General features: G+C 46.0%; 1 protein-coding gene across 2 annotated transcripts in view; it reads left to right on the top strand.

The window, feature by feature from the left end:
* The window catches only part of Papss (3'-phosphoadenosine 5'-phosphosulfate synthase), a 70,197-nt gene that overhangs the window by 18,053 nt on the left and 24,575 nt on the right, over window positions 1–27,569 (top strand). The window contains exon 1 of one of the 2 annotated variants that reach the window (XM_084589728.1): window positions 25,067–25,309. The exons of the other annotated variant lie outside the window; for it this stretch is intronic. Coding sequence (XP_084445854.1) covers window positions 25,280–25,309 — 30 coding nt within the window. The 5' untranslated portion in view covers window positions 25,067–25,279. Of the gene's footprint in view, window positions 1–25,066; window positions 25,310–27,569 lie in introns of those variants that run through there. 2 annotated transcript variants of the gene reach the window in all.

Here is a 27,569-nt window from a genome sequence, read left to right as displayed (position 1 = left end):
GTAGAGGCCACGTCTCTGCTTAATCAGTACATCGCGTGAGACCATCAGTGAGCGTTTGTAAATTTTCATGTTTTGAAGTGGCGAAGTACAGAGCAGCACCATTTCGCAAGAGACCGGGCTATGCAGATTTTATAACATCAACGTGACCATAGGCCGTCATTTCTCGGTAGAAGAGTATATTGTCACGTACACGGTGATTCAGGATACCAAGGATAGCAAGGGGTTAGCCCAGACACAACGGCAGCGAGCAGCACAGACGCGCAAGCGACACTTCGTCGTCCTTTCAACTTCGTCCTCCTTCACTCAGTCATGCGCCACCTGGCAACGCTAGGTGGCATTAACCTTCCGAAAAAAATGGAAAAAGAAATGAAGACGGCGAAATGAAGTAAAAGGGTGGCCGTACGTTATCTTTGGTAGTACGGCTTCAATATAAAGCTCTACCTTGTCGCTAACCGTGGCTGTCAGAACCCAGCCTTGACAGCGTCCTCGGTAGCCTTTGCGTCTTCGTGTGCCGATGCATAAAGCTGCCGTTCTGATCCGTCGAGCGCTTCTCTGCTCCGGCATCGTACTCGGGCAGCGCGCTACATCTTGAAGACGATTGCATCAATCATCTGGCACTATCAACCGGCTGCAGTATTAAACTGCCGCTGAGCATCTGCACGGGTGGTTGTGACAGTCATATTCATGCGATTTCCCTTTCTGTTGGTGCGGCATGCATCGCCACCTGTGCTGCCACCAGTAATTACGAGTGCATGTAGCTGCACAAAGGAACCCTATCTTTTGCCATTTAAGTAGTGCAATTTGTTACCAGTGCGCCTACCTAGTGTCTAGTCGAAAAACTTTCAGAGTACCACGATCCTCCTCTCCCCGCAACAATATTTGGAAGCTCCATGACATGCGTGCTACCATCAACTCGATGCACGGAAGCGGATGAACGTCCATCTTCAGCAGCCAAAAGCTTTGACTTGCAACGGTGGGCGGCGACAACCTTCCTATTAAACCGTCGCTAGATATGTTTTTCCAGATTGTATTTAATGCTTCCATCTGCTGCCGAAAACGAAATAGGCTAGTTTTTGTCCTTTAATATGTCCACTGAAAGGGCTCTGTGTTGTCAGCATACTGCTCGTGCGCGTTTCCTAGTTTCCATAAGTAGTTTTTCATGGGCCCTTTAAGAAAACAAATATTCTGTGAAACATTATATACTGTCTCAACTTTATACCCGGAAATGCAGAGCCCTGAAGAAAAATCCTGCTTTATACTTGTTAACCTTATGAGATATGCCCGTGTTCCGAATTTGCGTCTTTATCGAAGTGTCGCTTTCTCACGTGACCTCGAGTCATCTGATTGGTGGAAACGCCGAAACATGAGGTTGCCCCCTCTTCCGGTTTCGTAGTGGCAGCAACGGGTTCCAGCGTTTCGACCAATCAGATGACTCGAGGTTATGTGCGATAGCGACACTTCGATAACGACGCAAACTCGGAATACGGGCCTAGGTGTTTCAAGGAATCCGGCAGTAATTTTAGCGCAAAAGCACTACTCCACAAAATGACCTTGTCAGCTTAGCAAAGCTACAGTCAGAATGGGGAGAAAAAAAAAAGAAATCCGTCAGGGTGGAGCCAAATGGTATTTCTCGTAGGAGTTGAGCACGGAACCTTGTAGCTACACCACTTTGTCTTTAGAACTAAACACCACACACCTACAAATCAATATGTACAATGCACCAGCGCCACACAAGAATAGCGTGTTATATCGAAATTTCCTCAGGTGTGCCGCGTCATCAAGAAGGCTCACCTGTACCATGCAGATGTCAATGTGTGGTATGCGCGTGATAGCGTCATTGAAAGCGTGTCGTTTATTAGAGAAATGTATCGACCCCCAAATCATAGTTATCGCCAGAGCTGATAACGCTGCGTGTTTTACTCCGCTCTCTCTCACTGCATTGCACGTCGTACGTCGTTTTCGTCGATTTAAATCCGTATGCAGTGGATCTAGAACACACCGCTATAGTATTGCCATCTTAAGGTGCGTTAAAGGTCATAGGATAAGGTTTGACCAATAGACTTGGCCCACCGTCAAAATTTGGGTGACCGAGCGACCGACCCTCAATTATGACTGCGTAGTTCGAAAATTGAGTATATCCGAGCAGAAATCTGACTTTGCCCACCTCCAAAGTACATCTGGCCCACCTCCGAACAAGCAGCGGCGAACACTGTCTTTGAAACACCTGGTATTCCGCCATGCACTGGAGGTCATATGAAACAAGAACTTTGCCACTGAAACTTAAACAGCAAATTGTTAATACTTCATCTACTGTAGATTAAGTAATTACCAATTAATACATCGAAGGTACGACGACTGTCCTCGACAAGTGATAAAAACTGCTTTTGTATTTCTTTTTCTTTGATTTTAAATTGTGCGTTTTTTGTGGTCTGGCTTGGATCGCTCCACTCGTGTTAGGTCTGATCCCGATAGTGAAGTCGCAGACAGAATATGAACTGTGTCACGGAGGTCAAAGTCTTCCAACGGGTTAGAGTAAAGTAACAAAAGTTTGATGGCTATGCAATATTTACTTTTGCCCTTGCACATAAAGGCAGAAAATATTTCTATTCGTGTTACACAAGGCGACTGAAGGGTGTTAACACGGAAGCGTGGTCCACGTTATGCAAATGATTACACATTGCAAGAAGGTGTACTGCCTAATAAACTCACTTACGTACCGATCCCTTTATTAACTGGCGTATTTATAATCGCTTGCTGGCTCATCTCTCTGTGCAGTGAGGGAACTAAATTTACCGGCTGTTGCGATGCAACGGAAGCGCCGAAGGAATACTTCGACGACGCCCCAAACCAAGGTCATAATGCAAAGCTATGTTTCGAAATGGCGATTCGCTTCCTCTGTAACCGGTTGGCTGTGTTCTCGCCCAGGCTAAATTTATACCTTCGCACCAGCAAAAGGTTCCGCATTCTAATATCGCGGGCTGAAGAAATGCATCTTTTATTTTTGCGCGCACCGGCCCAAAAGGTTAAGATGAAATGCGAGAAATTACGACACCGATGCGGTGTCTGTTCACCCAATTTATGGTCGCAAAATGCCTATTCAGTGGGCTCACACTGCACATATAACACCGGAGCTGGCGGCTGATATATTTCCTGCTTCCTTTCAATGATGCGATTATATTCAATAAATATGAAGGCAACTATCCAATGCCAGGACTCAAATGAGATTTACCGATGTGATCAAACGAGCTATGCTCCTGTTACCCAAAGCTCAAAATCGGCTCTCTTCAGCTTTTATATCATTCGTATGTACAAAAAATGGGCATATGATTAATAAAAAAAAAAGAAAAAAAAACATGCCGTGTATCCAACAGACCTGACCTCACAGGCTGTACAGCTACTATTGGCGAAGGACATAAATAATGGTCGCAAAATTTGACCAATTCGTCGACGTGCGTTTCAGAGGTCCCCAGAGATTTTGCACATATTCTGGAAGTTTTTTTAGCGTAACTTTTTTTTTTGTTTTCACTTATTGTTTAACAGCACGATAACGATCAATATATTCGTAGACTCTCCTTAGGCAGGCTTCTAGTTTATGTTACTAATTATCAAGAACCCGCCTCGTTTGTTTTATATACGGCAATCTGGTTTATTTTTGTGAGCGCAGGACTAACTTGAGAAGCACAAATTGCTTTTGGTACACATCGTTACACATCGGTGCATATCAGTAAAACAATATGCATCAGAAAATTAGACTATTCCCATCAATATCTGCATAGCAGTATTTTATAATATATCGCAGATGCCTGACGATTTTAAAAAGTGAGAAAGGTTACCTTTGTTAAACTGATTATCATTCAAAAGCACACGTTTTTTTTTTCGTCTTATGTGTTTTAACTTGGTGTAATTGCTACTTTTACACAATAGTTACGTGAAAACTTTCTATGGCTATGGGTCTGGTGCGTTTCAGCTGTAAGTGCATATAGCGCCATCACGCATCGCCGCGTCAAATGGTGGTAGTTTAACCGTAGCCTTCGCGATCAGCTCCGTTAGAACGGCACGCTATAGATCACAGAGACTACGGGCCACCTTGGAGCCGCCACGTCTATTAGCCGATGATTAAACCGACTTAAACCTGGTTATAACGATAGAAAGTACCCGCCGCAGTGGCTCAGTGGGTAAAACACTCAGCTACTGAACCCAATTACCAGGGTTCGAATCCTTTGCAAAGATTACAATCCTCTCCGATTGTTATTTTTTCGTGTGAAAGCATTATACAAAACTTCTGTTTGGGCTGATGGTGCATATCGTATTTTGAAACGAGTTCAAGCGCGCAAGAACACGCACACAAGAGAGGAAACACACAGGACAGGCGCTATATATATATATTTCCTGATATATTTCCTTCTGTTCGGGCTAGATGGTGCATAGCTTATTTTGAAATGAATTCAAGCGCACAAGACTACGCTCACAAGAGAGGAAACACACAGGATAGCGCCTGTCCTGTGTGTTTCCTCTCTTGTGTGCGTGTTCTTGTGCGCTTGAATTCATTAAAAAAACTAATAATAATAATCCGTTATAAGAGGCCATGGTCAGTCATTAGTCAGTCATAGGCTCCATTACTCTCCCGTAGGCTAGCAAGCTTTACGCGAGACCACGTGGTGGTGACCTTACGAAACCGCTTAGCCAATCAGAGCGACGGCACAAACAAGATCGGACGAGGTTCTTGGTAGGTGGTGGGGAGCGTGTGAGGGCTTTCGCACTAAAATGTGTCCCAGAGTCCTGGAATTAACTGCGCAAAGTTGGAAAGCGTTTACGGTTCACTATGGGTCGCTCTAAACTTGGGCGTAACCAACCCTCAAGAATAATAAGATAGCGTTGTCCTGTTCCCTAAAAAGTCCCGCGTTGATGTCGGCGTTGTGCGAGCGATAAATCACCAGCCTGCCTGGTAGTTACATGACTGGGCACTAATTGGTCGCTGCATTGTGGTCGCGAGAGACCACATGACATAGGCGAGCTGCCAAATTGGGTAGTTTTTTGTGATGGGAATTTAACCCTCCACTATACTTGGAATCATCCTAGCTAGACACGCTACTCCTAGGCCACTCACGCACTTTCGTACGGTTTGGTTAAGCGAGATTTTGTATCTGTGCCGGGTGGATTTCAGTTAACGTGGCAGCTTATGACTGGGTACTAGTGAGAATGTGTGAAATAACAATGAAGAGATTAATAATCAAGCCAGTAGTAAAGTGTGTGTACGCGAACGAGTATCGGCAAGGAAATCCGCCGACGGGAGCCATTAACGCTGGCGCGTCATATCGCAGGAGGAGCTGAGATATGTACAAGTTTTTCTCCGCGCAGATGTAGCTCACATTGTTAACTTGGACAAGTGGCACAGGCAGCGCTACCTAAGCACAGTTGGCCGAGCAGAAAAACTTCTAGGGGACACCTAATTACGAATCACATTACATGTTGACAATGCAATAGCGATAGGGCCTTTTTCTCCTCCTCCGCCAATGCGGCTCAGCCGCGTACGCTGAGCCCCTGTGCAGCCGTTGATACTGCGTCGCCAGCAACGTAGGTCCGTGGTCTCCGCTTGCGGGGGTTATCAACTGTGGTATACTCAGGCGGCGTTGGTTCCGGCTTCCTTACAAAGCGAGTGAGTGAGTGAGTGAGTGAGTGAGTGAGTGAGTGAGTGAGTGAGTGAGTGAGTGAGTGAGTGAGTGAGTGAGTGAGTGAGTGAGTGAGTGAGTGAGTGAGTGAGTGAGTGAGTGAGTGAGTGAGTGAGTGAGTGAGTGAGTGAGTGAGTGAGTGAGTGAGTGAGTGAGTGAGTGAGTGAGTGAGTGAGTATATGCGGAGCGGCTTTGGAACGACTGCACAAAACCGAGAGCAGCTGGTTTCGCCACCTTGCTCGGCCGTGCCGTGCCTTCCGGCTGCCACACCGGCGACTGATCAGCTCTCGGCTATGTCACTGGTGATGACGCCGTCGGACGCTGCCGTGTTTTTCTCCGATGAGGCTTTTTATGCCGTATGGTATACAAAGAGATCGCGCGTCTTGAAAAAAAGAAAGGAACTGAAGCAGTACCTGAACCCGCCAGTAGCAAGCGCGCTTGTGAGAGCATTGGGGGTATGCTGTAGGAGCAGTAAATGCTTTATGATGCGATAGAAGCAGCAGTATATATGGGGCGCCGCCTGCAGAATTTTGTGAGAAAAAGTGGGCAACAAAGTTAATATATATATCCGCCTTAGCATTTAATATTACATCGTATTATACGGTCCAATGGTTAGGGCGCTGGTGTTCTGTTCCCATGGGCGCGGGATCGAATTCCTGCCGCTTTTCGATGGAGACGGAAAGCAGGGCGCCCGTGTTCTGTGCAATAACGGCGCACGGGGGGTGGTCTAAATTTCCGGAGCCCTCCACTACGGCGCCTCTCATAGTCTGAACCTCATAAACTAAACCAACACATATTATATACATTTGATGTAGTGTGACCAACTGTTGGCCAAACCTGTTTGAAAGAATTTCGATAGTATGCCTTTGAAATAATTTTCATTGTTGACTATTTTCGAATTATGCCACTCTTAGTGAGACTCTGAGCCAGTAAACGTTCCGCTGGGCGCAGAGCGTTCTGCTTTATTTCGCTTTTGTTAGTCGACGGAAAAGCCTTACGACTGCATCCCTGTACTTAATAATACAGAAGCTTCCGCATGAACTCAGTTTCCGCACATCCTGCCCCGACGAAGCATTTTCTAATAGCGACGCATTCGAGCATAACCATTCTGCACCCTTCGTCCTCCGTTGCCGCATCCTTCTAAATGTCCTGTTCGCCTTTTAGGAGCTCTGACATGCTCCAGTAGACGCACAACACGGGACTACAGAACCAGTCTTGAATCGGACGCATTTTAGAACAGCCAGTTCGTACATTGTTTTTTCTTTTTATGCCTGCTTGAGCTTCGTAGCCAAGTGGCGTGACTGCCGGCGGGAGCCATATAGCACGAGCAGTTCGCCTCATTCCGACAGCAGTATCCGGTGTAGTACGTCTGAACTGGCCAATATGGAGTCCGTAACAAGCCAACTTATCTAAACCAACTGTATAGTGTATAAATTAACCGCAGTGAGATTTTTTTTTTTTTTTTTTTTTTTTTTTTTTAGCGTGTTAGTGGAAAGTCTGCCCTTCCACATTCCACATTTCTCCGCTGCCTGTCCGGCCCTTCTCGCGAGTGTGCCTTTGACAAGGAGTAGTTGGCAGGCGACATGGCATTGGTCGGCGGTTTCTGTGGCTTAACTAGACGACATATCATGGTCGAATTGGAAAGATCTGCCAACAGGAAAACAGATGTAAGCAAAGCATGGCTTGCGGTAGGTTGGAACAAATACGCAATGAATGTAAAATTTAGAAGCAGAGAGCAAAGAAAAGAATTCGGCATATAGATCAGTGTTCACTAAGAGAACAAAATATTTTACGCTATGCTAAGAGCAAGTATACCGCATGCATCGATAGCTTTTGCAGAGGCAATGCTATCGTACCATTCACTACGGTAGATGTAATGCCGCGGAAAACTTTGCAAATCGCTCGCATATACTGCCCTATTCCTTGAAAATCGTCTTCTTTTCTTAGAAAGTTACGCATCAAGAACAATGGACATACTTTGAGACTACCTCATCTACCCCGCGTTTTCCCCTTGCAGGTGTGAATACCTTTGCGCGTGGGTCAGTGCCCGCCAGTATCACGTTCGCCATATCATTGACACCGCTCGGACAAAGAAATTACTTGGCTTGCGCTTCATCACTCTTTGCACGTGCGAGTCGGCGGCGGGCGATAAAAGTCCTCTATGAATACGAGCCAGGTGTTTCCCCTTGACTGACAAGTGGATCGCCATCTGCATAAAATAAGCGGTGCCCCACATCCCCACTCTATGCGAGATAGCTGCGGCATCGTTGTCAACTGCGTAATGTTTGCGACTGGAACGGCGGACGTCAGTGTGCCGTAATCCCGCTATTGCAGGTATCGCGTCGCAATTGTACAAGCGACTCGATACCCGAACCGGTTACGGAATGTGGCCTATGGTTGCTAATCAGGCATGTCCTCGTACACCTGAGTTTTCTTTTAGGCAGTTGAATAAGTTCAAAGAGTCGCATGGGTGTTTTGGCATTTATCAAGTATTCTTGATCTCTCGAGACCCGGCCTAAACGAAGACTAATTTCTCAAAATATTTAATGTGATTTCCTCAGGTACTTATATATAAACAAGGATAAAAAAAACAAAACAACGATGATCCCTAGTCCAAGGAAACCAAGAGCTGCTAAGTGTCGATTGGTCTAGATTGCAGTATTTTTCGTACGTTAAAGTTAATTAATTAGTAGATTAATTACCTACATATTTAATTACTGGCTTGAAGAACGAAGTATCAGTCTAAAAACTTTCAGCCTCAAAAAACGACTTGTTACGTTGTTTCCTTTAAAACTAACTGGCCACTTTCGCCTGCGCCGTAGCACCAGCCACGCCGACTATACCGCCTGCCACCCCTGCCCGTACGCTGCAATTGCTTCGAAGCCACCTGCTCCAATCCATTATTTGCATTGTTTGCTATAAAATAAATTTTTATATGTACTGAGCAAATGTGTCGACAGAAAGGAATTAGTCGAATGTTTGCAAGACGTGGTGCAGTTGTCGCGAAAAAAAAAATAGTTTATAACAAGGAGCATATTGGTTTGTTTATTTTTATTTTTTTAAGGAAAGGCGCACTACTTGCCACACTTGTCAGTGGAGACCTAAATCGCACTATGAGAGGAGAAGAAGGGAAAGAAAAAAGAGGTAACACCCCCCCCCCCCCCCCCCCCCCTTTGGTATCATGCAGACGGTTCCATGCAGACGCTTAGCAGACTGCTAAAAAGACATCTTAGCCAAATTTGAAGTTGGGTAATGCGGTAACACTGTGCCGGAAGCAACCTCTGAGAACGTTTCTTCTGCAAGGAAAAGAGCCGAAGAATACTCCCCCCCACCTCTAATATTTGAACTGAACATCCAACGTGCGGCCGAAACAACTATAGTCTCGACCGTGCGCAGCCTGTGAAGCGAAAAACTTCGTTGAATTTTTTTTTTTCTCAAAATCTCAATCTTTATTTTTTGGAAAATCAGCCTTAAGCCCTGCCTGGGGCCTCTATAAGGTGCGCCGTCAGAACAACGCTCCCATGTATACCAAGATAACTTGTGGAAGTGACGGGACTCCCGCTCACTTCGGTAATAAAAAAAAAAAAAAAATGGGAGACGTATTCTCCGCCCAAGAGTTGACGCGATAACAAAGGTTATTTGTTTGCTTGGTTCTTTGTTATCTTTTTTTTTTCTTTATTTTTTTTTTCAATTACAAAACTGCTGGCGTCCAGACAGCCCGCACATGGAAGCGTGTTCAGTGAAATCAATGATTTCAACGGCGCATCCACCACTGATTGTTTGTGGAAGAGATGGTGATGTAGCTTCGGGCCCGTGCTGGACAATAAGCCGCTCAAATACCGATATCAACGGCCACCTTCTGTTCCTTGACGTGATTTTACTGAAATATAGTTTCGGGACGGAGCAGCATCATACTTGTTAATTTCATCGAGCCTCATACTCCTCCTTAAAATGTTTCCTCCACAACGCAAGGTAATTTCTCTCCTGACACTCCCCTGCAGAACCATAGTACAAAAAGAGTAAAAGACCTCCCCTCCAATTTCGTGAAGTGGCGCCTTCATGAAATGCGACACGGTTCGAAACTTACTCAAATGCAAATTAGAAAAAGAGACTTCCAAGACAATCTAATAATTTTTTGCAAAGGCCTAAGAATGATACAGCATTTCTGACAACTCGATTGAAGGCCGGTGCGCTTCGCGATTAAAAATTACAGGCTAGAAAAACTTATACCGTCAATGGCCTTTTTCAAAAAAATCACGCGATATTGCCACTTTGTTCTATTCAGAGCTATCGTAAACTCCGTCAACAAACGAAGGAAGGCTTTATAAGCATTGAGGAGGCTTTGGATATTATACGAGGTAAAATGTAGCAACATTTAGTCGATACTGAGGAGGTTTCTCTTTGTAGGAGGCAGCCCTAATCTGTTTTGCACTTATCTTTATAACCTTAAACAATATAATGCAATCCTTTTTCGTTTGTTACATTTATGAAGCACTCAGAATTGTTTAAGCAGATTTTAATGAAAGTCTAATACACTTTTTTTTTTTTTTTCAGATGAAACTGTCCATTTTTCATGTCTTTTTTTTTTTTTTTTTTTAGTTTTGGCAGATTTGAAGCGATGTGCAGAAAAACGTACTGGTCTAGAACTACGCGTTTTGCTTGAAATGCAGAAAATAACCTGAATGAACGCCTGAGATTAAGATTCCGCTCCAAGAACTTGGAGCATTGTGCCAGAATTTAGGGCTGAAATTTGACTTTCTTCCGGCGCGTACTTCCTGAAAGGAAGTTTGAGATTTTTTATTGATAAAGCTTTAGCAACAAAAAACGTTTTTACAGCATTCCTAAGAGTAACTTCAATGAATAAATACTTATGTGTTATAAAATTTCAGTGTGCATGGAGCAGAGCTCCAAACTTGCAACTTTACGAAATGACAAAAACTGGAGTTTTCAATCTCATGCGATATAATTTTTTTTTCTCAAAAAAAAACAAGAACTTATCTTCCAAATGTACCAAATGTAATTGAAAACAAAAAATGGCTACGGGACTACAATTACCATCCTTATCTGAACACACCCTTATATATATATATACAGGCTGTCCAAGCTAACTTTAGCTGCAGCCATCTGGTACACAACAGGCAATTTCTTGTTTTGCGATTAACTAATTAGTAATTGAGATAATTTGTCTAATTTACTAACTATTGCCTTTAGACAACAAATGTTATTTGCAGAGTTAGAGAGCATCATCTAAAACCCCCATACCATCTATTTACCATAAAGAAAGCCTCTCGTGTACCGTTTTTCCAAGCCTTGAAGAAAGCCCGCGATATACAAAAAAATATCACGTGACTGGCGCAGTCATGCCTTAAGATTGTGCTGCTCTCAACCTGGCTTTCAGTGAACGAAATCAGCTGCGCCGTTGGCTCCACGACACCGTTGAGCGGCAGGCCGTTATGTCTGCGGTGGTTCTTCGTCCGCTTCACGTAGTCGGCGCGCGTGACGATGCAAGTCGCAACGAAATCACATCTGTTGTCCAAAGGAAATATTTAGTAAATTAGTAAAATTATTAATTACTAATTAGTTAATTGCAAAACAAAAAATTCCCTATGGTGCGCCAGATGGCTGGAAGCTGTAACAAGTGGTTTTTCAAGCCTATCTCAAATGTTTCATTTTTTACCCTTGGCTAAAGTTAGCTTAAAAACCCTGTATATAGGTACATGCATGTAGCCCAGCGAAATATAGCTAAATTTAGCCAAGGTTTTAAAAGTACAGTGAGCGATAGCGCAGTTAAACCAATTAAGAGCTTTTCAGGGGCGCCTATGCTAATCTGCAGTATTTTTCGTTCCCTAAAGTTAATTAGTAAAGATTAGTAATTAGATTAGTTATATTTAATTATTCCTTTGAGAGGAAAAGTGCCGATGAAAAAGTTGTAGATCTAAAAAAAAAAAAAAACTGCTGGCTACGTTGTTTCCATCACGCTACGATTTACGACTCCCTATGTAATAGGCCTTCCAAAACTGCTGTCACGTGACCAGCTGTTATTTAAAATCATTCGCAAAGTGCGTACAACCGGCTTCATCGTAGAGAGCACGGCCCAGAAAGACAGATTTTGCTATTTCGGACAAGTCTTGGAGATTTAAAGGGACGCCGCAGTCACGAGGGGGTTTATTATTATTATTATTATTATTATTATTATTATTATTATTATTATTATTATTATTATTTTTTGCGCCAGGCGTCGTTTTCGGCTGGTATAAAAATTACTTTACATAGACGCTAGATTGATGGAAACAAGGTAGATAGCTGTTTTTCGAGATCTACGACTTTTGCTTTGATACTCTCAATCCAATAATTAAATAGCTATTTAGTATTTAGTAATTAATTACCTCCGTATTTTTCAAAACCTTGGCTACATTTAGCTGGGACACCCGGTATGTGTGTGTTTTGGTTCACTAATTAACAAAACACGTTAATTAACTTTTTTCATTTTTATTTTAGGGGGTACGTTGGAATTGCAGAATTGTAGCTCGTCCTCCAAATAGTAGAGCTGCGAAAAAGTTTCTTAAATAAAGGTTGTAGCGCATGTTACAAGGCTTATGTACGCCACCCTGATGGGCAGTTTGACTCAGCAGCACAGCGCCTGTGACGTTAATTACTCCACCTAGATATTTCTTCACTCATCTGGAATCACCTGAGGGCCAGATGGGCGCACGGTGGTTCGCTGTTAGTTTCTTTTCGACCGCGGCCTCGCCCAATGCGCTCAGTCATTACGCTTGTAGTCCGGTGGCCGACCGACCTACGCCGGACGCGCCGCTGGCGCTATGCTATTGGGTGAAACCGCCTATGAGGGGGAGATTTTCGGGCCTTGTAACGCCCACTACAATTTTTTTATGAAAATGTCTTTTCGCTGCTATACTGTTTGGAGGACGATCTCCATTCTGCAAAAACAATATAACCCCTAAACGAAAATTTAATTCAATTAATTAACGTATTTGGTTAAGTAGTGAACAAATTGAAGCCTTCTGCGTCTTACCTGGTATCCTCGAAAGTTATTCTAAAGTCAGTTACCCTTTCATAAATATGTTGGACCTTCTAAGAAAAATAAGAAAGAGCGCCCGGTATATATAAACATGATAGATATGCAGAAACGGTCGGAACAACTAAGTGAGCAGCCAAGGCTATAGACAATAGAATTCGATTGCATATGATTTAAATCTGAGGCGTACGCTTCCCTCGCTAATGCACAAAGCGGAGTAGGGGAAGATAAGGAATGCATTGCGTATTTAGTCGGAACATGTAAGAGCAAAGAAAACAGCGAGGCAGAGCTCCGCCGTTGTCTGGGCGCTGGCTTCAAACAAGATAGCGCAGTATCTAGGTCTGGCTGGCACAGTCGAATGAGGCCGCAGTGCTCGGCTGGCTATCGGGACGAGACGAGCACGGACAGCCGTGCACCTGGGCCCGCCACGGGAAAACGACATCAGCGCAGCTCTTTTTCTTTCCTCCATTTCCCCGCCTCTCTTTGTTCAGCGGAAAGTAACCGCACCTGTGCGAACAGGGAAAGTATAGAGAGAGTCTCCTGAAAACACGCGCGCTCCGCGAGCAGGAGTGAGTTCGAAAAACGTTCACATGAGCAGGAGTCTGTACAGACTAGGTTGATCTAAAAAATTCCTTTGCTGCATCGAAAAGGCGTCAGAAAGAAAGCTGTTTATTCAACTATTGCTTGCTTGGTTGTTGGTTGAAAGGGCCGCGATTGCAGTTTCCGCGCCTCCTTCGGGTGCTTATATGACGTTGTTTCAGTCCTATGAACAGATAGAAATACTGGCACACACGTCGTCCACTTGGCATGTTAAGGCTCTGTGTGTCAGAATAGACTAAAGAGAATACCTAAACTACTACATCCATGAGAACGATTTGAAAGATCTCAAAATTCTTCAAAAGTGTGGTATATCTAAGCGCAAAGAGCTTCACCGTGTTATTAGACCACAATAATGCTACGACGATTTATACGCAGCTCCGCTTTAACGTTCTGTAGAGGATATCTTAACTCGGGAAGAATAGCGCGGGAAGAACAGAGAACTATAACACAGGACTAGCGCTAGTCCAGTGTTGTCCTCGTTCTCCTTCTTCCCGCGCTATGGTTCCTGAATTAAGATTATTTACTAGAATGCCCAAGCCTATTCCCTTCTGTAGAGGACAGCCTGATCACAGCTAACTGCTCGCCAGCTGGGTCAGAACATGTTGCAGTCAGATTAAGTTTGCATTCAATCAACTGTGCATCAAAAACCGAAATCAGGTATCGTGCATGTATCTTCAGTCAAAGGCGCAAGTCATGGCTGCGCTTGACGGGCCAATCTGTCCAAACAATTCTTGAGATTTTTTTGTATATTGTGTGCGTAATAAAGGGGAAAATAATAATTGGGGACGTCGCTGTAAAGGGACTCTATTCAGTGTTAGTCACCGCCATATATGAGGAGTGGTCGCAATTATCACGGAACCTGCTCGGCACCCCAACTTGTCTCTCTTTTGCTGAGACTACTCTTCAAGGAGTCGCTGTCGTTAGACACTATGCCCATATTGACTACTGCTACCCAGCTTGGCTATCATTCATCTCCCTGTAAGCGTCGGCAGTGCGGCAGCTGCGTCGAAGCAAGTTTTCAACGGCGCAATGACGGACGCTTACTTCTGTCCCCATCAGCAGTTATTGCATTTTAAGCAGCTTGGAATTTTGACAGGTTTCCTTCCATTGCATTCGCTTCCTTTTTCAGGCTTTCCCTGAATTAAACGTGAGTGAGGCAACTGGCAACTTAATATTTCGTCTCTCTCTAAACGCATACATTGCTTCGGATTTCCTCCTCAAAGGCTAGCCGCACGCGTCAATAATCGAGGGCAGCTAAGAGCACACGAGTTTCTTAAACAAAGAGCTTGATTCGCAAAAATTTTAGTACGTTATATCCGTCTGCTGTTGGCCGGTACACGTGTGCTGGCTTTGCTAAGGGAAATCAGCGGCGAAGCACTAACGTGTCTTAGGTACATAAGACTTTTTTCAGTTCACCTCCAGCTGTCAGGTTCGTTGGCGTTCAGAGTCCTCGACAGAACCGGCGGCTGACAAACAGCCCGTGTGCTCGTACAGCTCCTCAAAGGTGATTCGCAATGTAATTTTCAGCATTCGCAGCATGGATCGTATCTTGTAATGTAGGCACACCCATTGATGGGCGCCACTTCAAGCCCACTGGATGGCACCGCCGAAACGCGACCTCCGCTAATCATCCACTGAGACCGGTTTATGAGCCTTGCTCGTAATTGCATCAGTTTCCAGACTGTTTTCAGGGCACAGCCTTCGAAATTAACTCCCAGCCACACCTTTCTGTCCCCCCCCCCCCCCCCCCCTCTGTTTTCCTTTTTTGTTTTTTTGTGAGGAAGTGACGGTGTGATTCGAGTGGAGTGGGCGATGTGAACGCTTTTCGCAACACGTCAAAATGGCGCTCTGACTTCCGTCATTTCTACTCGGTACCTGTTGCGGCCTGCTGGCGAAAGTGTTCAGGGTGTGACCGCAAACGTTTTCGTTATATTATCTCCTTATTTTTCCTTCTTAGGGCTCTGTGAGGCACGAAAGGTGAAGTCCAGTATAATTCAAACCACCTTTAGCCTTTTAAACAACGTGCAAAACTCAGAGCACGCTGCCTTTGTTGTGCCCTTCGAAATCTGGCCGCCTGTTTGAGGAGGAAGGCTGTGCAAGCATTACCAGTCTATACTGTCTTCTTGGAGTAGAGAAGAGCACGTAAAATTTTCGATGTCGTCTAATTTATCTTGGAATGTAGAAATATAATTAAATTGCAACAGAGGTCCGTAAGCGAAACAAAAGTCAGTTAGAAAATTTCCAAAAGTCAAAGCTTGAAGTGACCTCGTTCCCGCATTAAAGCAAGTAATTAAAAAAAAAGCGGGTGAACGATACACCGCTGATTGCACAACTAAGCCTGGTGATCGCTCGAATGTCAAGTACTGCCGTAGCCGAACTGCTCTCCGCCGAAGCCCCTGAAATTTCCATGCTCTAAAGAAAACACACACACACACACACACACACACACACACACACACACACACACACACACACACACACACACACACACACACACACACACACACACACACACACACACACACACACACACACACGCGCGCGCGCGCGCGCGCGCACACACACACACACGCGCACACACACACACACACACACGCACACACACACACACGCACGCACACACACACACACACACACACACACACACACACACACACACACACACACACACACACACACACACACACACACACACACACACAAAAGGGGGGGGGGGTGATTCAGCGCGGCCTGATAGCACAGCTGCCCTCGGCCGCACTGCGGTCTCGCTACCACATCACTTCTGGGAGTGCCGACCCACGCCCCTCGCCGGTACTCTGGTGCCGACGTACATATGAGACCTGGATTCGGTCGCTGGAAGATTTGCCGGATTCCATAAGGATGGTGCTAGACTCGCTTCTGGCTTCCGCCAATGAGTCGGGTATTTTGCACCGTGTCTGCCCCATCCCTTCCTATCCCCGATCTTCCTTTAAAAACACCTTTCGAAATATAATCGTACATTCACTCACTTTGATCAGCCGAACGCGCACCATACTGTCGCAACTCATCCATATTCTCCTCGGTATGAAGGTCATTTTATACCTGTCTCCCTCAGTCACTGCATTCATCATCGAAGGGAACGTGGTACAAAGAGCTCGCGGCTTTAGACATATTTAGTGTTGGATGGGGGCTGACTATCACAGCAAATGAAGCTGCAAAATAAAACTTTGAGCACCTCTCGAGGTTTTGCTAAAGGCCACGCAGTCCCATTATGACGTTTCGTTTCTTGAGATGTCTCCGTGTAAATATACTCTTCTATTGTTCTTAATGAGCCGGCTTGTTCCTAACCCACCGTGGCCTTCGCGTGTAACCGACGTAAGCCGCCAAAGCAATCTCAAAGCCTTGGCGGCTAACGACTGCTCCCCCTGCAGAAGAACGCACGCGTTGCCGGCCATCTTCAAGGCCTCGCAGTTGACTGGCATGCTTTGCCGCACTTGCGCACTCGCGGGCAGTCCGCAAGAAGTCGAAACCTCGGTCAATTGGTGTATGCCACTGATTAGGCACACGTACAGTAAGTGAGGCTTCTTTTTTCTCTCTCCCACTGACTGTGCAGCAGCTGGCGGTGACATTCGTTAGTTTGGACGTTTAAAAAGAAATAAAAACGACGTTGCTCTGCGCAGATCGCCTAAGCCACAGCATGCTTGCTGGCGGTGACAGTGAAGGCCCGGCTGAATATCCAAGCTTTTCTCCTCTGCTGAGCAAATATTTTTCTCTACCCTGTACTTGCACAATACCTATGATCACTGGCGACAGGAACACTTGTTTTGCCGCTGTTGCTGTTTCTTCCCCGAACGGCATGCGCGTTGCCACACTGGTGTGCACGGTTCAGATCTGTCACAAGAACGCGCGTTTCTTTTTTTTTTTTTGTTATTTGTTTGGAGGCGAAAACAGAGTTCAGCCAAAATATCTCGCTCTCGTCCTTCCTTTCCTTATTTCTTCTTTAACGGGCACTGACATCGCACAACGCACGATCGCCTTGCTTTTCGCCTTCATCGAAACGCAGTAGTGGCGGCTGAGTTTCGATGGAGGCAGGCGACCGAGTGCTGCGCGATGTCAGTGCCCGTTAAAGAACCCCGGGTGGTAGAAATTACCGGAGCCCTCCACTACCGCATCCTGCATAGCCTGAGTCGCTTTGGGACGTTAAACTCCATAAACCTAACCAAACCAAACCAAACCTTTTTTTTTTTTTTTTTTTTTTTTTTTGCTTCACATTTGGGGGCTGGCTTCTTGTGTTCCCGGCCGCCGATCTTGTCTTGTTCTCCCGAGCCCGGGCAGTTCCAAGTCGCAGTACGCATGCATCGCGTTCTATTCCGGTAGCGATCGGCGGGAGCGAGCAGAGAGGAATGTAAGCGTGGCCTGTGCTCACAGACATGCTCAGGACGCGAAATACGAATGCCTTAACGTCGCGCGCATTCACTGGAGTTAGCAAATCACGCCTGCAACCTTGACGTTGCTAACAGGTCTTGCGCTTATGGGAGGGCCAACTCACGCTGCGTGTGTATACGAAAGCGCGCCTGTTAGCAAAACACGCCAAGTGCGGGGCGTTTCAGCATTTATTTTCCCTCTTCTCTGCGTTCTTGCTTCGGAGGTTTGTTTTTTTAACGTCTGCGTATGCGAATAAGCGAGAACACCACATACGTGAAAGCGTGAGTCAGCAGCCGTCTGGCTTTATGAGGTTTTTGTTCGAACTATAGCGATGTAAAATTTTCTCCCTACATTCTCTCTTCGTTTTCTTTCACTCTCCTGCACGTTGGACGTTGCACTCCTGTGTTTGTGCGGTGTGCCACGAAGCAGAGTTAACGTCAGGCAGCGTTTCCCGCAGACATACAACTCATAAGCGATCCGCAAACGCCGGTGCGCAGCACGGTGGCCGACACAAACTTAGCCCCTCCCTTCCTATATTCGAAGACTCATGCCCCATTTTCTGGGATCACAGTTAAATATAAGCTCTCGCATAATTCAGCCGCAGAGCTCTTTTCCGGCTTTACAAAGAAAACAACTTTTGGGTCCACTTTTTTACCTCTTTACCTTTTTTACCTTTTGGGTCCACTTATGGGCCTCTTCAGAACATGCGCACGTTAGCGACAGCCGTATAGCGCGACTGGCTGCCACCGCTCTGAGACGCCGGAACGTCTGCTGTTCGTTTGTGACAAGACATGCAAGCCGAACTGTAAAATTTATTGCGTCTATCTTTTCGCGCTTTTACCATTCAGCATAGCCCCTAAAACGAACTGCTGTTTACTTGAACTTCCAGGTGCTGTTTTAGTCACGCCCGTGCTTTTCAGCGCGGGTTCTCCAGCTTTTACGCCCGGAATAGGCCGATTCAGAATAGGGTCGGAACGTATAGGGGTAGTACGCTAACAACACTTTTCACCCTTGCAGCGTGTCGTTCTTCGCGTGCTCATTGGCAACCGCTTTTCCCCCCATCCCCATAACCGATATAGGATCCCACTATTCTGAAGCACGCTACTGAATTGGTTCATGCGCGCTGCAATTCGGGGGCTGAACATTCGCGAGCCAAATTAAGGTGTCTTCCCACCGGTCTTTCCTCTGGCACATTTAGCGACGGAATTCCTTTCGGAAGTAGCCAGACTACAGTCGGTTACAAATCAAGAAAAGATCGACGGGTACACCTCGATCAGAGAGCCCCTTCAGCCATTGGCGTCGGCCGAGTTCGTTTCATGACTTCGAGGTTAAACCGAGGTGAGCCCCCTTTAATTTGCCGCACACTGCGTTGTCACGCTAGCAGGTCCAAGGTCATTCATTATTCACGACGTCATGCATGAGATATGGTCGGCGCCATCGGCGGCAAGGGGGTCCTTGAAAGGACAAAGGCCCCTTTTTCCTTGAGTTGTATCCGACGATAACTATAGCTAAATGGCAGTCACTGTATAACCATCTGGACGTGTTAGGACCGCATTTTCCAAAAGGAAACATTCATGGGACGCAGACGAACTTGGTCAGGTTTTGTGTTCCAGTTCAAGGCCACAACCATGGCCGGCTTTGAGGAACACCGTTCACCGCATGTATGGTTCCATGTTTACACAAACAGCGTTCTGTGGATCTTGCATGCAAACCGCGGAGTGAGTCTGTGCAACTGTATTTGCATTTCTCCACGGCTGAAACGCCGTCACCGCTGCCAGAAGGCTGAAGACTTAGAACTCGTAAGGTGTTCCAACTGGAGCCCTCAACGCCAGAAGGCAAGCCCACTGCAACAGTTTGGGGCTTGTGAAAATGCTCGTTTTTTTATTTTTCTTTACTAAATTGGCGCTCTGATAACGAGTGGTACTCTTGTTGACAGTTCAAGATGGTGAGCGTGATAGCAAAGGCTGGAAAAGGACGCGAGCATTTTCTATTATCTCTCCCCCCCCCCCCCCCCCTCCTTTTTTTTTTTTTTTTTTCTCCCCTTGACCGACTTTTCCGAGTCCTGTCAGCGGAGACGGGGACGTTTTCTGTCGCTCTCTGGTCCGGCTGAGCCGATTCGCTTCGCACGACGTTGGCAATGGGAGGGGCGCAGTGGACGCTATCGGCGTCGATTGCTCGGGGGAAAAAACATGAGGCTTTCGAAACAGAGGGATGCGCCCTCGAGCATTGTCAACAACGGCCTGTCCACTGGTCGCGTACGTCAGCCACGCCGGCGCGACTGCGCGCCTTCACTCGGCCGCGTCCTTCGACCGCGCAATTTCCGTATCGTTATCATTCCCTGGGCGCACGTGTCCGTCTATTGGCTTCGACCGCGGCACTCTCGGGTCGTCAGGGCCCGGACGCACCATTAAGGCCGGTTGCCGCCGCGGCTGGCTGCGCGCCAGGCGGCGAAGGACGGCGCAGGCATGCGCACATCCCGGCTGAGCGACGCCGATGTCGCTATAGGATTGGTCGCGTAGTGCAAAGTTAGCGTCGACATCAACAGGGAAAAAGCGCGAAGAGTCCCGGAACTCGCCAATTTCCTGGCGCGAGCGAGGCTGTCCCCCCCCCTCCTACCTCTGCCGCTCTGCGATGCGTACTCTGAAGTAAATCAAAGAAACAGAATGCGCTGGGTTCTTTACTGCCTGCACACATAACTGGCAGATATAAAGTGCTTCTGCGGTGAACGTCTCGCTTGGTCGTGATCTCGCCTCCGTTGTGAGCGCCACTAAAAGAGAAACACGCCTATGAGACCTATATGCATCATACTGGGCGTCCCGATGGGAGCAGAGGATACGATGGGCAGTAGGTTGGCGTCGCGATATTTCTCAGCAAAATTTAATCGCTCTCTTCCTCGCCTTTTCACGATGTCAGTAACTCGTTAGGAAAGAAAGAGGTCCGGTAGATCTTTCCTCTCCGACAAATCATCTAATAGGAGGTCTTGCACCTGCAGCAATTACAGACGTAGTAGTGGCGATGGAGAATAACGAGGGAGGATCAAAAGTACAGCTATGTATCACTCACGGAGGACACCTGAACCGCTTCTTGAGAGTAACGATAATAAGGGGAACAAAGGTTAGTCGAAAGGATTGCCGCTGTGGAAGGCTCCAGATAATTTCGACAGTTGTCCACATGGCATTGCATAGCACACTGGAGTTTTTGTACTTCGTCCCTGTCGGAATACGGTTGCTGTTCCTTCGACTGCCGTCTGCGAGCTTCATTCCTTGGCAGTGGGTACCTGTTAGCAACACGGCACGACTTGGCGTCTTTCGAATTTCGCATTTGATCTACACCCATTCCACATGACTTGCGCGAACATCGTGGCACCACCGTATCCGTTCACATGAGAAGAGGGTTTCTCGTGTTGGGGCGGCTCCGTACTGCAACGTAGGCGGGAAGCCGGAGCCCGCATACGTGCGGCGAATGTAGTTGGGAACGATCGCGCTCGGAACTGTAGCCGCGAACGCGCTGCTCGACAAAATCCCATAGACCCACACGTATTCACGCGCCGCGGACATCGAGGTAAAACGGAAAAGGATTAGGAACCGAAGCGCAGTGGTTGTCGCATCTACCTAATAACTGGTGGTTGCACTCGCGACGTACTGCTCCAGCACTGTCAGTCATTCGCTCACCAATGGCGATAATGCAAGTGCAAAGCAGCATAAACGCAAAAGGCACTGAAATTAGGGGTATGGGAAAAAAATGTTCCCACTTACAATGTTTCCGGAGATTAACATGGCAAAATCTAGTATTACGTGCGAAAGCTTTAGCTTGGCATATAGTTTATAGAGGTTAGATGTAAATGACTACGTCACTGTGTTCTCGCCATCACCTTCCAGTGGTATACGCTCGTGAGGAGGACTGTGATAGGATGCATGTTGCCCAAGTTGGCGGGAGTGACATAGACATAAAGCCCCGCTTGAACCAAGCCGCAAGAAACGTGGCTGCGTGAGGGCAGCGTATCTATAACTCTGGATCCAAGGAACCTAGAAGGCTGGATTCTGATCTCGCCCTCCCATCTGAAGCGAAGCCCGAATTGGCAATGTCTGCTTATTCGAAGACGCAGCTAGGGAATAGTGAGCCGCGGTTAGACCTCGCAAAGCAGTGGTTCCGCACTGAAAATGTCCCCAAATTGATCCCATCAAACGTCCCCTAACCATAGTAAAAACAAGCTTATGATCTAATAAAATATATTGACTGGCGCGGCTGAATGCGTAATAGCTGTCAGCCGCACATTTTTTTTTTTTTTTTAATTTTGTTATCTAAAGTGGTGTCAGGTCATGATTTCCGTCACTGTACTACGTTGTTATATCGCCATGTAACTTATGTGGAACTTAGAAAGAGCGACCAAGAATTCTGCCAAGGCAGCTAGTCTTTGGAGATGCTGCCATAAAGGTATTATGGAGAAAAAAGCTCGGTCGGTTTAGTGGATCCAGATAAGATCATTAATTTAGGACTTTTGTGGAGAGGACGGACGCTCTCGCTTTTCAGCCGCTTGATGATATAAATAAATAAAATAATTGGTTCACAGGAAAGGAAAGGCGCTGTATCTGTCACACTTGTTCTGTTGACACCTGAATCGCACCGTAAGAAGGGAGGAAGGTGGGAGTGAAAGCGGAAAGAGAGAAAGGGGTGCCGTAGTGGAGGACTCCAGAGTAATTTCGACCACCTGGGGAAACCTCTGCGTAGCACTTCATGCTTGCATCTACCCTCAAAGTGACAAGTGTTTTATAGAGTGCAGTATTTGTTTTTGTTTTTTTTTTTTTTCATGGGGGATTCCCAAGAACTCATGCTTTGGGTAATTTTTCACCTGAAAACTTTTATCCTAAAGGCCGCTTCTTCAGAAACATTTTTCTCTGGAGATTGTTTTTTTTCTTTTGAGGGTCGTATCTTCAGGTTTGGTTTGGTTTGGTTTGTGGGGTTTAACGTCCCAAAGCGACTCAGGCTATGAGAGACGCCGTAGTGGAGGACTCCGGAAATTTCGACCACCTGGGGTTCTTTAACGTGCACTGACATCGCACAGCACACGGGCACCTTGCTTTTCGCCTCCATCGAAAAGGTCGTATCTTCAGGAGACAATTTAATTCGATAGTGGTGAAGGCCCCAAAAACCCGTGGCGTCGGCAAAAATCCCGAGCATGCCTACTGCAGGTGGTGTTAGCTGGCAGGTGACATGGCCGGGTGCTGATTAGTAGGCGCGCGGGTTGGGTGACGTCACGAGACCATGTGACACGGCCGAGTTTGCAGTAGTTGCTGACTCATTTAGCTCCTTTGAGATGAGATGGGGATATTAGAATTGAACCCGGGCTCCCTGGATTTCGAGTCGGACACGCTACCCTTAGGTTCGCAGGCACGTGAATTTATGGGTGGTCTTCCGCATAATATGCGTGGTAGCTAACAAATGTATGCTAATGAGTGTGTGCGAGATAATATAAGCTCAAATTATAAAGTATTAGTTATTAGGCAAGTAGCATTGCGCATTTACGCTAATCAGAATCCGCAAGGGGTGCCGCAGGTGGGAGCCACATTGTGGCGTCTACGCTTAAAGGCTGATCTTAGGTGTCCCCGCAATTTTTCGAAGTTCTCCACATGGCCTGCCGTACTATGCGGCAGAATCATTTGCCTTCGAAGTTGATCCGTTCATGTACCCATTTTACTTTTACAGAAACTCGATCTCTTAAGTTGTCTTTATGTATTAAGACACGCCGGCAAAATCAGGAGAGAGAACACTGCCCTCCCTCATCTCCCTCCTCCCTCCTCCCACCCCTTTAGACCCTTTAGAATTTCAGTATACAGCATTAATTGAAAATCTAAAGGAAAATGGTAGCTTTGTAAAGCAGAATGGGTTTAAACATTGATCGTATGTCTATAAAGAAAAAAAAAAAGAATTGCGGAGGCTATTTGCTGCCAGGTGTGTACCCCAGATAAATACTGCTCACGCATTACGTAGTACGCGGCAGGCATGGGCAACAAAGAAAAGCAACGGCTGGCCGTTTATGCCTTCTCTTCAATTACCTTGATTGACCAGGAGCTTTCCGGTACATAGGTTTAGAGACAGCGACCAACTACCTAAAAATATGTGTGTAAAATGTTCACATTTCCTACAGGCCTTAATCGATACCGCGAAATTAAAAATTGACCTATGCTTGGATTACTTCATAAAATAAAAAAAAATAACATTTTGAATGATCGTCACCGTTAATTTTGCTTAATCGGTCCTGGGATTTTTAAGCCCATTCAGTGTGCTGCTAGACAAATTTGCCGCTCATCTGAAGGAGGCAGCTAAAAACACCCAACAATTATTCCATTTGGGTCCAATCCATGCAAGTTGAACCTCATTGAAAAAGCAAACGTAGCTTCATTTTTTGTTTTCTTAGGTGCCTCTAAAATCTACCTGTACTGATCGGTAATAAAATATACAGATAAATCGTAAAATTCGCGGGAATTTTGGACCTTCTCTTTTAAACGAGGAAGGGGGGAGCATGCTAGAATTTCTACTTGCTACTGTTTTCGTTACATGTTCGAAAACAGCTGAATTTAAGATGACCGTAGACATCGTTGCACGCCCTTTGTGGTTATGTTCCTTTCTTTCGACGTTTAATTGCATTTTTTTTTTGTGTGTGAAAAAAATAAATAATAACGAATGTAAGCGCCTTGTGTGCGATGTAAAAGGAACGCTCATGCCACGTTGCAGACTAGTGTTGTAGCAGACGACAGGCAAGAGTCTGTCGTCTGCTACTGCTATCTCCGCGGCTGTAACGGTGACCGCGTCTGTTCAATCTGCCTCATGTAAATATCGGCAGTGACGCTCTCCGAAGTGATTTGCCTTTATTTCGACGCGAGTTGTCTGAACGGTCTCATATTAAGAAACTTTGCGGGTAACCTGTTATATCTTTTTTGTCTTGCTTCTTTTCGCGGTATTTTAAATAATTTCTGTAGCGGCATGAATGTGACACGTCATGTCTATAGTCAGCGTGTACACGTGCGCTACATCGTTCGGGGGAAAAGCAAAAAAGAAAAAAAAAAAGAAAAAACAGCATTGACCTTTTCGACATGCCTGATCATGCGACTGAGTACAGCATTCGTCAGCTTCGTTATAGGTTCGGCATTAGAGAAGTGAAATACAGGACATTTGTTTGTCATCACCACCCACGCCTACATATCCTTGCTAAATTTTCGACTCCACGATTTCGCGAAGCGATTTCGATTACTTTCTTGCGTGTCGCTGGCGTCGTTAACCTTGGCGTCGCAGCGCCGCTTCGGCCGCGTCGCTAGCGTCGAGAGATCGTTGCTATGGAGAGGTGGCGCTGCCGTTCTTTGTTGGCCAAGTAGTCATCCGCGCGTTGCATCGTCTCCAGCCTCAGCTGCTTGTTGTTCGTCGGCGGTGCTGGTACGCTCGACGAACCAGCTGCAGTTCACCGGCATCCCCTGAACAGATGAGTTTGCCCAGTCGCCTTAGCATTTAAAGTCTTGCTGCATTCACGTGACTAGAGCGACTGTGATTCGTTGCCGGTTTTCAAACTACCCTCATCATGCCGAATATCAGCTGTAACTTCGAGACAGTAAGTACACATATGTTTTTGTATTGGGCATGTTATGCTAGGTGTTTAGCAGTTGCTCGTCCCCATAGGAACTGTCGCTCTGTACTCGAAGCTAATAGTAAGCCCGATAGCACAGCAAGCTTATAAAACATCGCTTTCAGTTTTCGCAGTTACCTAGATTTATGCAAGTTGCGTCAGGACAACTGCATGACCCGTTTTGTTTACGTGGTGTATACACGTAGGAACGAAACTGCTTTTTGGTAGACGTAATGACTCGAACGCAGAATTGCATTTGCTCATGATTGACTCGCCGTGGAAGAGTAGGCAGGTAGCCCTGTCCTTTAATCGACTGGGTTAAAATTGCCTTCGTGGCTGGCAATTCATTGATGGCCTTGCGCGCCTCAGTTGCCATGACCTAAAAGCGCCGATTGCTTCAGGATATTGTGGAAGAGAAACCACTTTACCGTACGTGGGCGCTCAAAGGGTTTGGCTTAGAGCTGTACTGTTGAGAAAAAGCAAGAGAGCGACCATGAAGAATTCACCTCATCTTTAATCATATGCACGACATCTCCACGAACTTAAATCTTCCCTTATTCATTGTACGACGGTGTCTGTGTTACATGCGAACGATTGCTTATTGGGCCCAACTGACGCTGAATTATTGCTTAAAAATCGAGTAGGTGTGACAGGAGCATAGGTGCATGTAATTCAGGGTCATAGCATCAACGGTTTGGCGTATCCGGCACGGACTACTACCAAACACCGGGGCAGGATGGTTCTGTCCTTCTCTCGTTCTTCAGTTTGTTTTAAGGAGTTTCTAATAAGTGGGTGGGATCGTATTGCAAACTAGGCTACACCTTTAGAAGTCGTAAGCCGCCGAGCGTCTGTTCAGGGCGGCTGGTACCTCAGTTTCGGGCAAAAAATAAAAAATAAAGTACAAGTACGGCACACGGGTAGAAAACATAACATATTCATACATTCTTCGTATAAATCACTCTGTTTAGTGCAAAAACTTTCTTGTTGCGATAAACATCGCTGATCGTGGTATTTGCAAACCTATTGATCAGAAGTTTGTGTCAGTGTGAAAATTGCATGATTTGGCAGCTGGCAGCAGTATGCGTGTATGCCAAAGGAAAAGTTTCTCGCTTCTCCCTGCAGCCCCCAGTGCAACAATGTCTTCATCCAATATTCCCATCAATCTGTTTATTCTGTCCTGCAGAAAATGCAAGGAGCACTAGCATGAAAGGCTGTTGATTGATTACTAGTATTGTTCCAAACATTCCGCTTCTCTCTACCTTCCCGTGGTTTTGGTGTCTGGCTACTAATGCCAAGTTTTCAGAGTTTAATCCCAGCATCGGCAGCCGTATTTGGATGGTAGAAAAAAAAAATAAGAAAATGCGCGTGGGCTGTGTAGTATCATCACATGGTAAAGAGCCTCGGGTGTAATGATTATTTCAATGACCTTCACTACAGCATCCCTCATAAATAATGTGATGCTTCAAGACACTAAACATCGCAATTCGTATCTTTCTTTGTCTCCAAGTGGTTCCAGCATCAGCTGATATGTGTATATTTAATCTTGGGAAAATGTTATTGATACTTAGCTGCATCCATGGTAGAGGCTATTTTAGAGCAGACAGGTTTAATTCTGAAATTGGTTTACAACGCAGACAGATAAAACACAGGAAGGAACGAATTTTGTCTGTCTGCGCTGTAAACCAGTTTCAGTAATACACCAACTGGCCTGCAAAAACGTTCTCGCAAGATTTAATTCCTTGCAGCTTTCTTGCTCGTACGTGCTCAATCTCAAGGTGTGTGGTAGCATTTTGGTAGAGTGTAAAAAGACAAAATTTTTGTGTGATCATATCTGCTGGGTGCTGTACCTTGGTAGCCAAGTTCTACTGCTGAAGAGTTCATCGATTGGTCACTTCAGTGTTACCACCAAGCCAGGAGCCTTGGCTAGGGCACAGCTTTGCCGTGAAAGGTCCTGTGTGCAGTGGGCACAAATATCCAGTAAACAAAGGCTGTAATATATCTTGTATGTAGTGTGTTAAGTTTTGCTGGTGGTGAGCCCCGCCGGTGTGGTGCTGTGGTTAGGGCGCTCGACTACTGTGCCCAAGGATGCGGGATTGAATCCCGGCTGTAGTGGCAGCTTTTTGATGGAGGCGAAAGCAAGGTGCCCGTGTGCTGTGCGATGTCAGTGCACATTAAGGAACCCCAGGTGGTTGAAATTTCCGGAGCCCTCCACTATGGCGTCTCTCATAGCCTGAGTCGCTTTGGG

This window comes from Amblyomma maculatum, chromosome 1 (assembly GCF_055883805.1).
Source record: "Amblyomma maculatum isolate TAMU_Amacu chromosome 1, ASM5588380v1, whole genome shotgun sequence".
Taxonomy (NCBI): domain Eukaryota; kingdom Metazoa; phylum Arthropoda; class Arachnida; order Ixodida; family Ixodidae; genus Amblyomma; species Amblyomma maculatum.
This window is presented reverse-complemented; position numbering and strand designations above follow the sequence as displayed.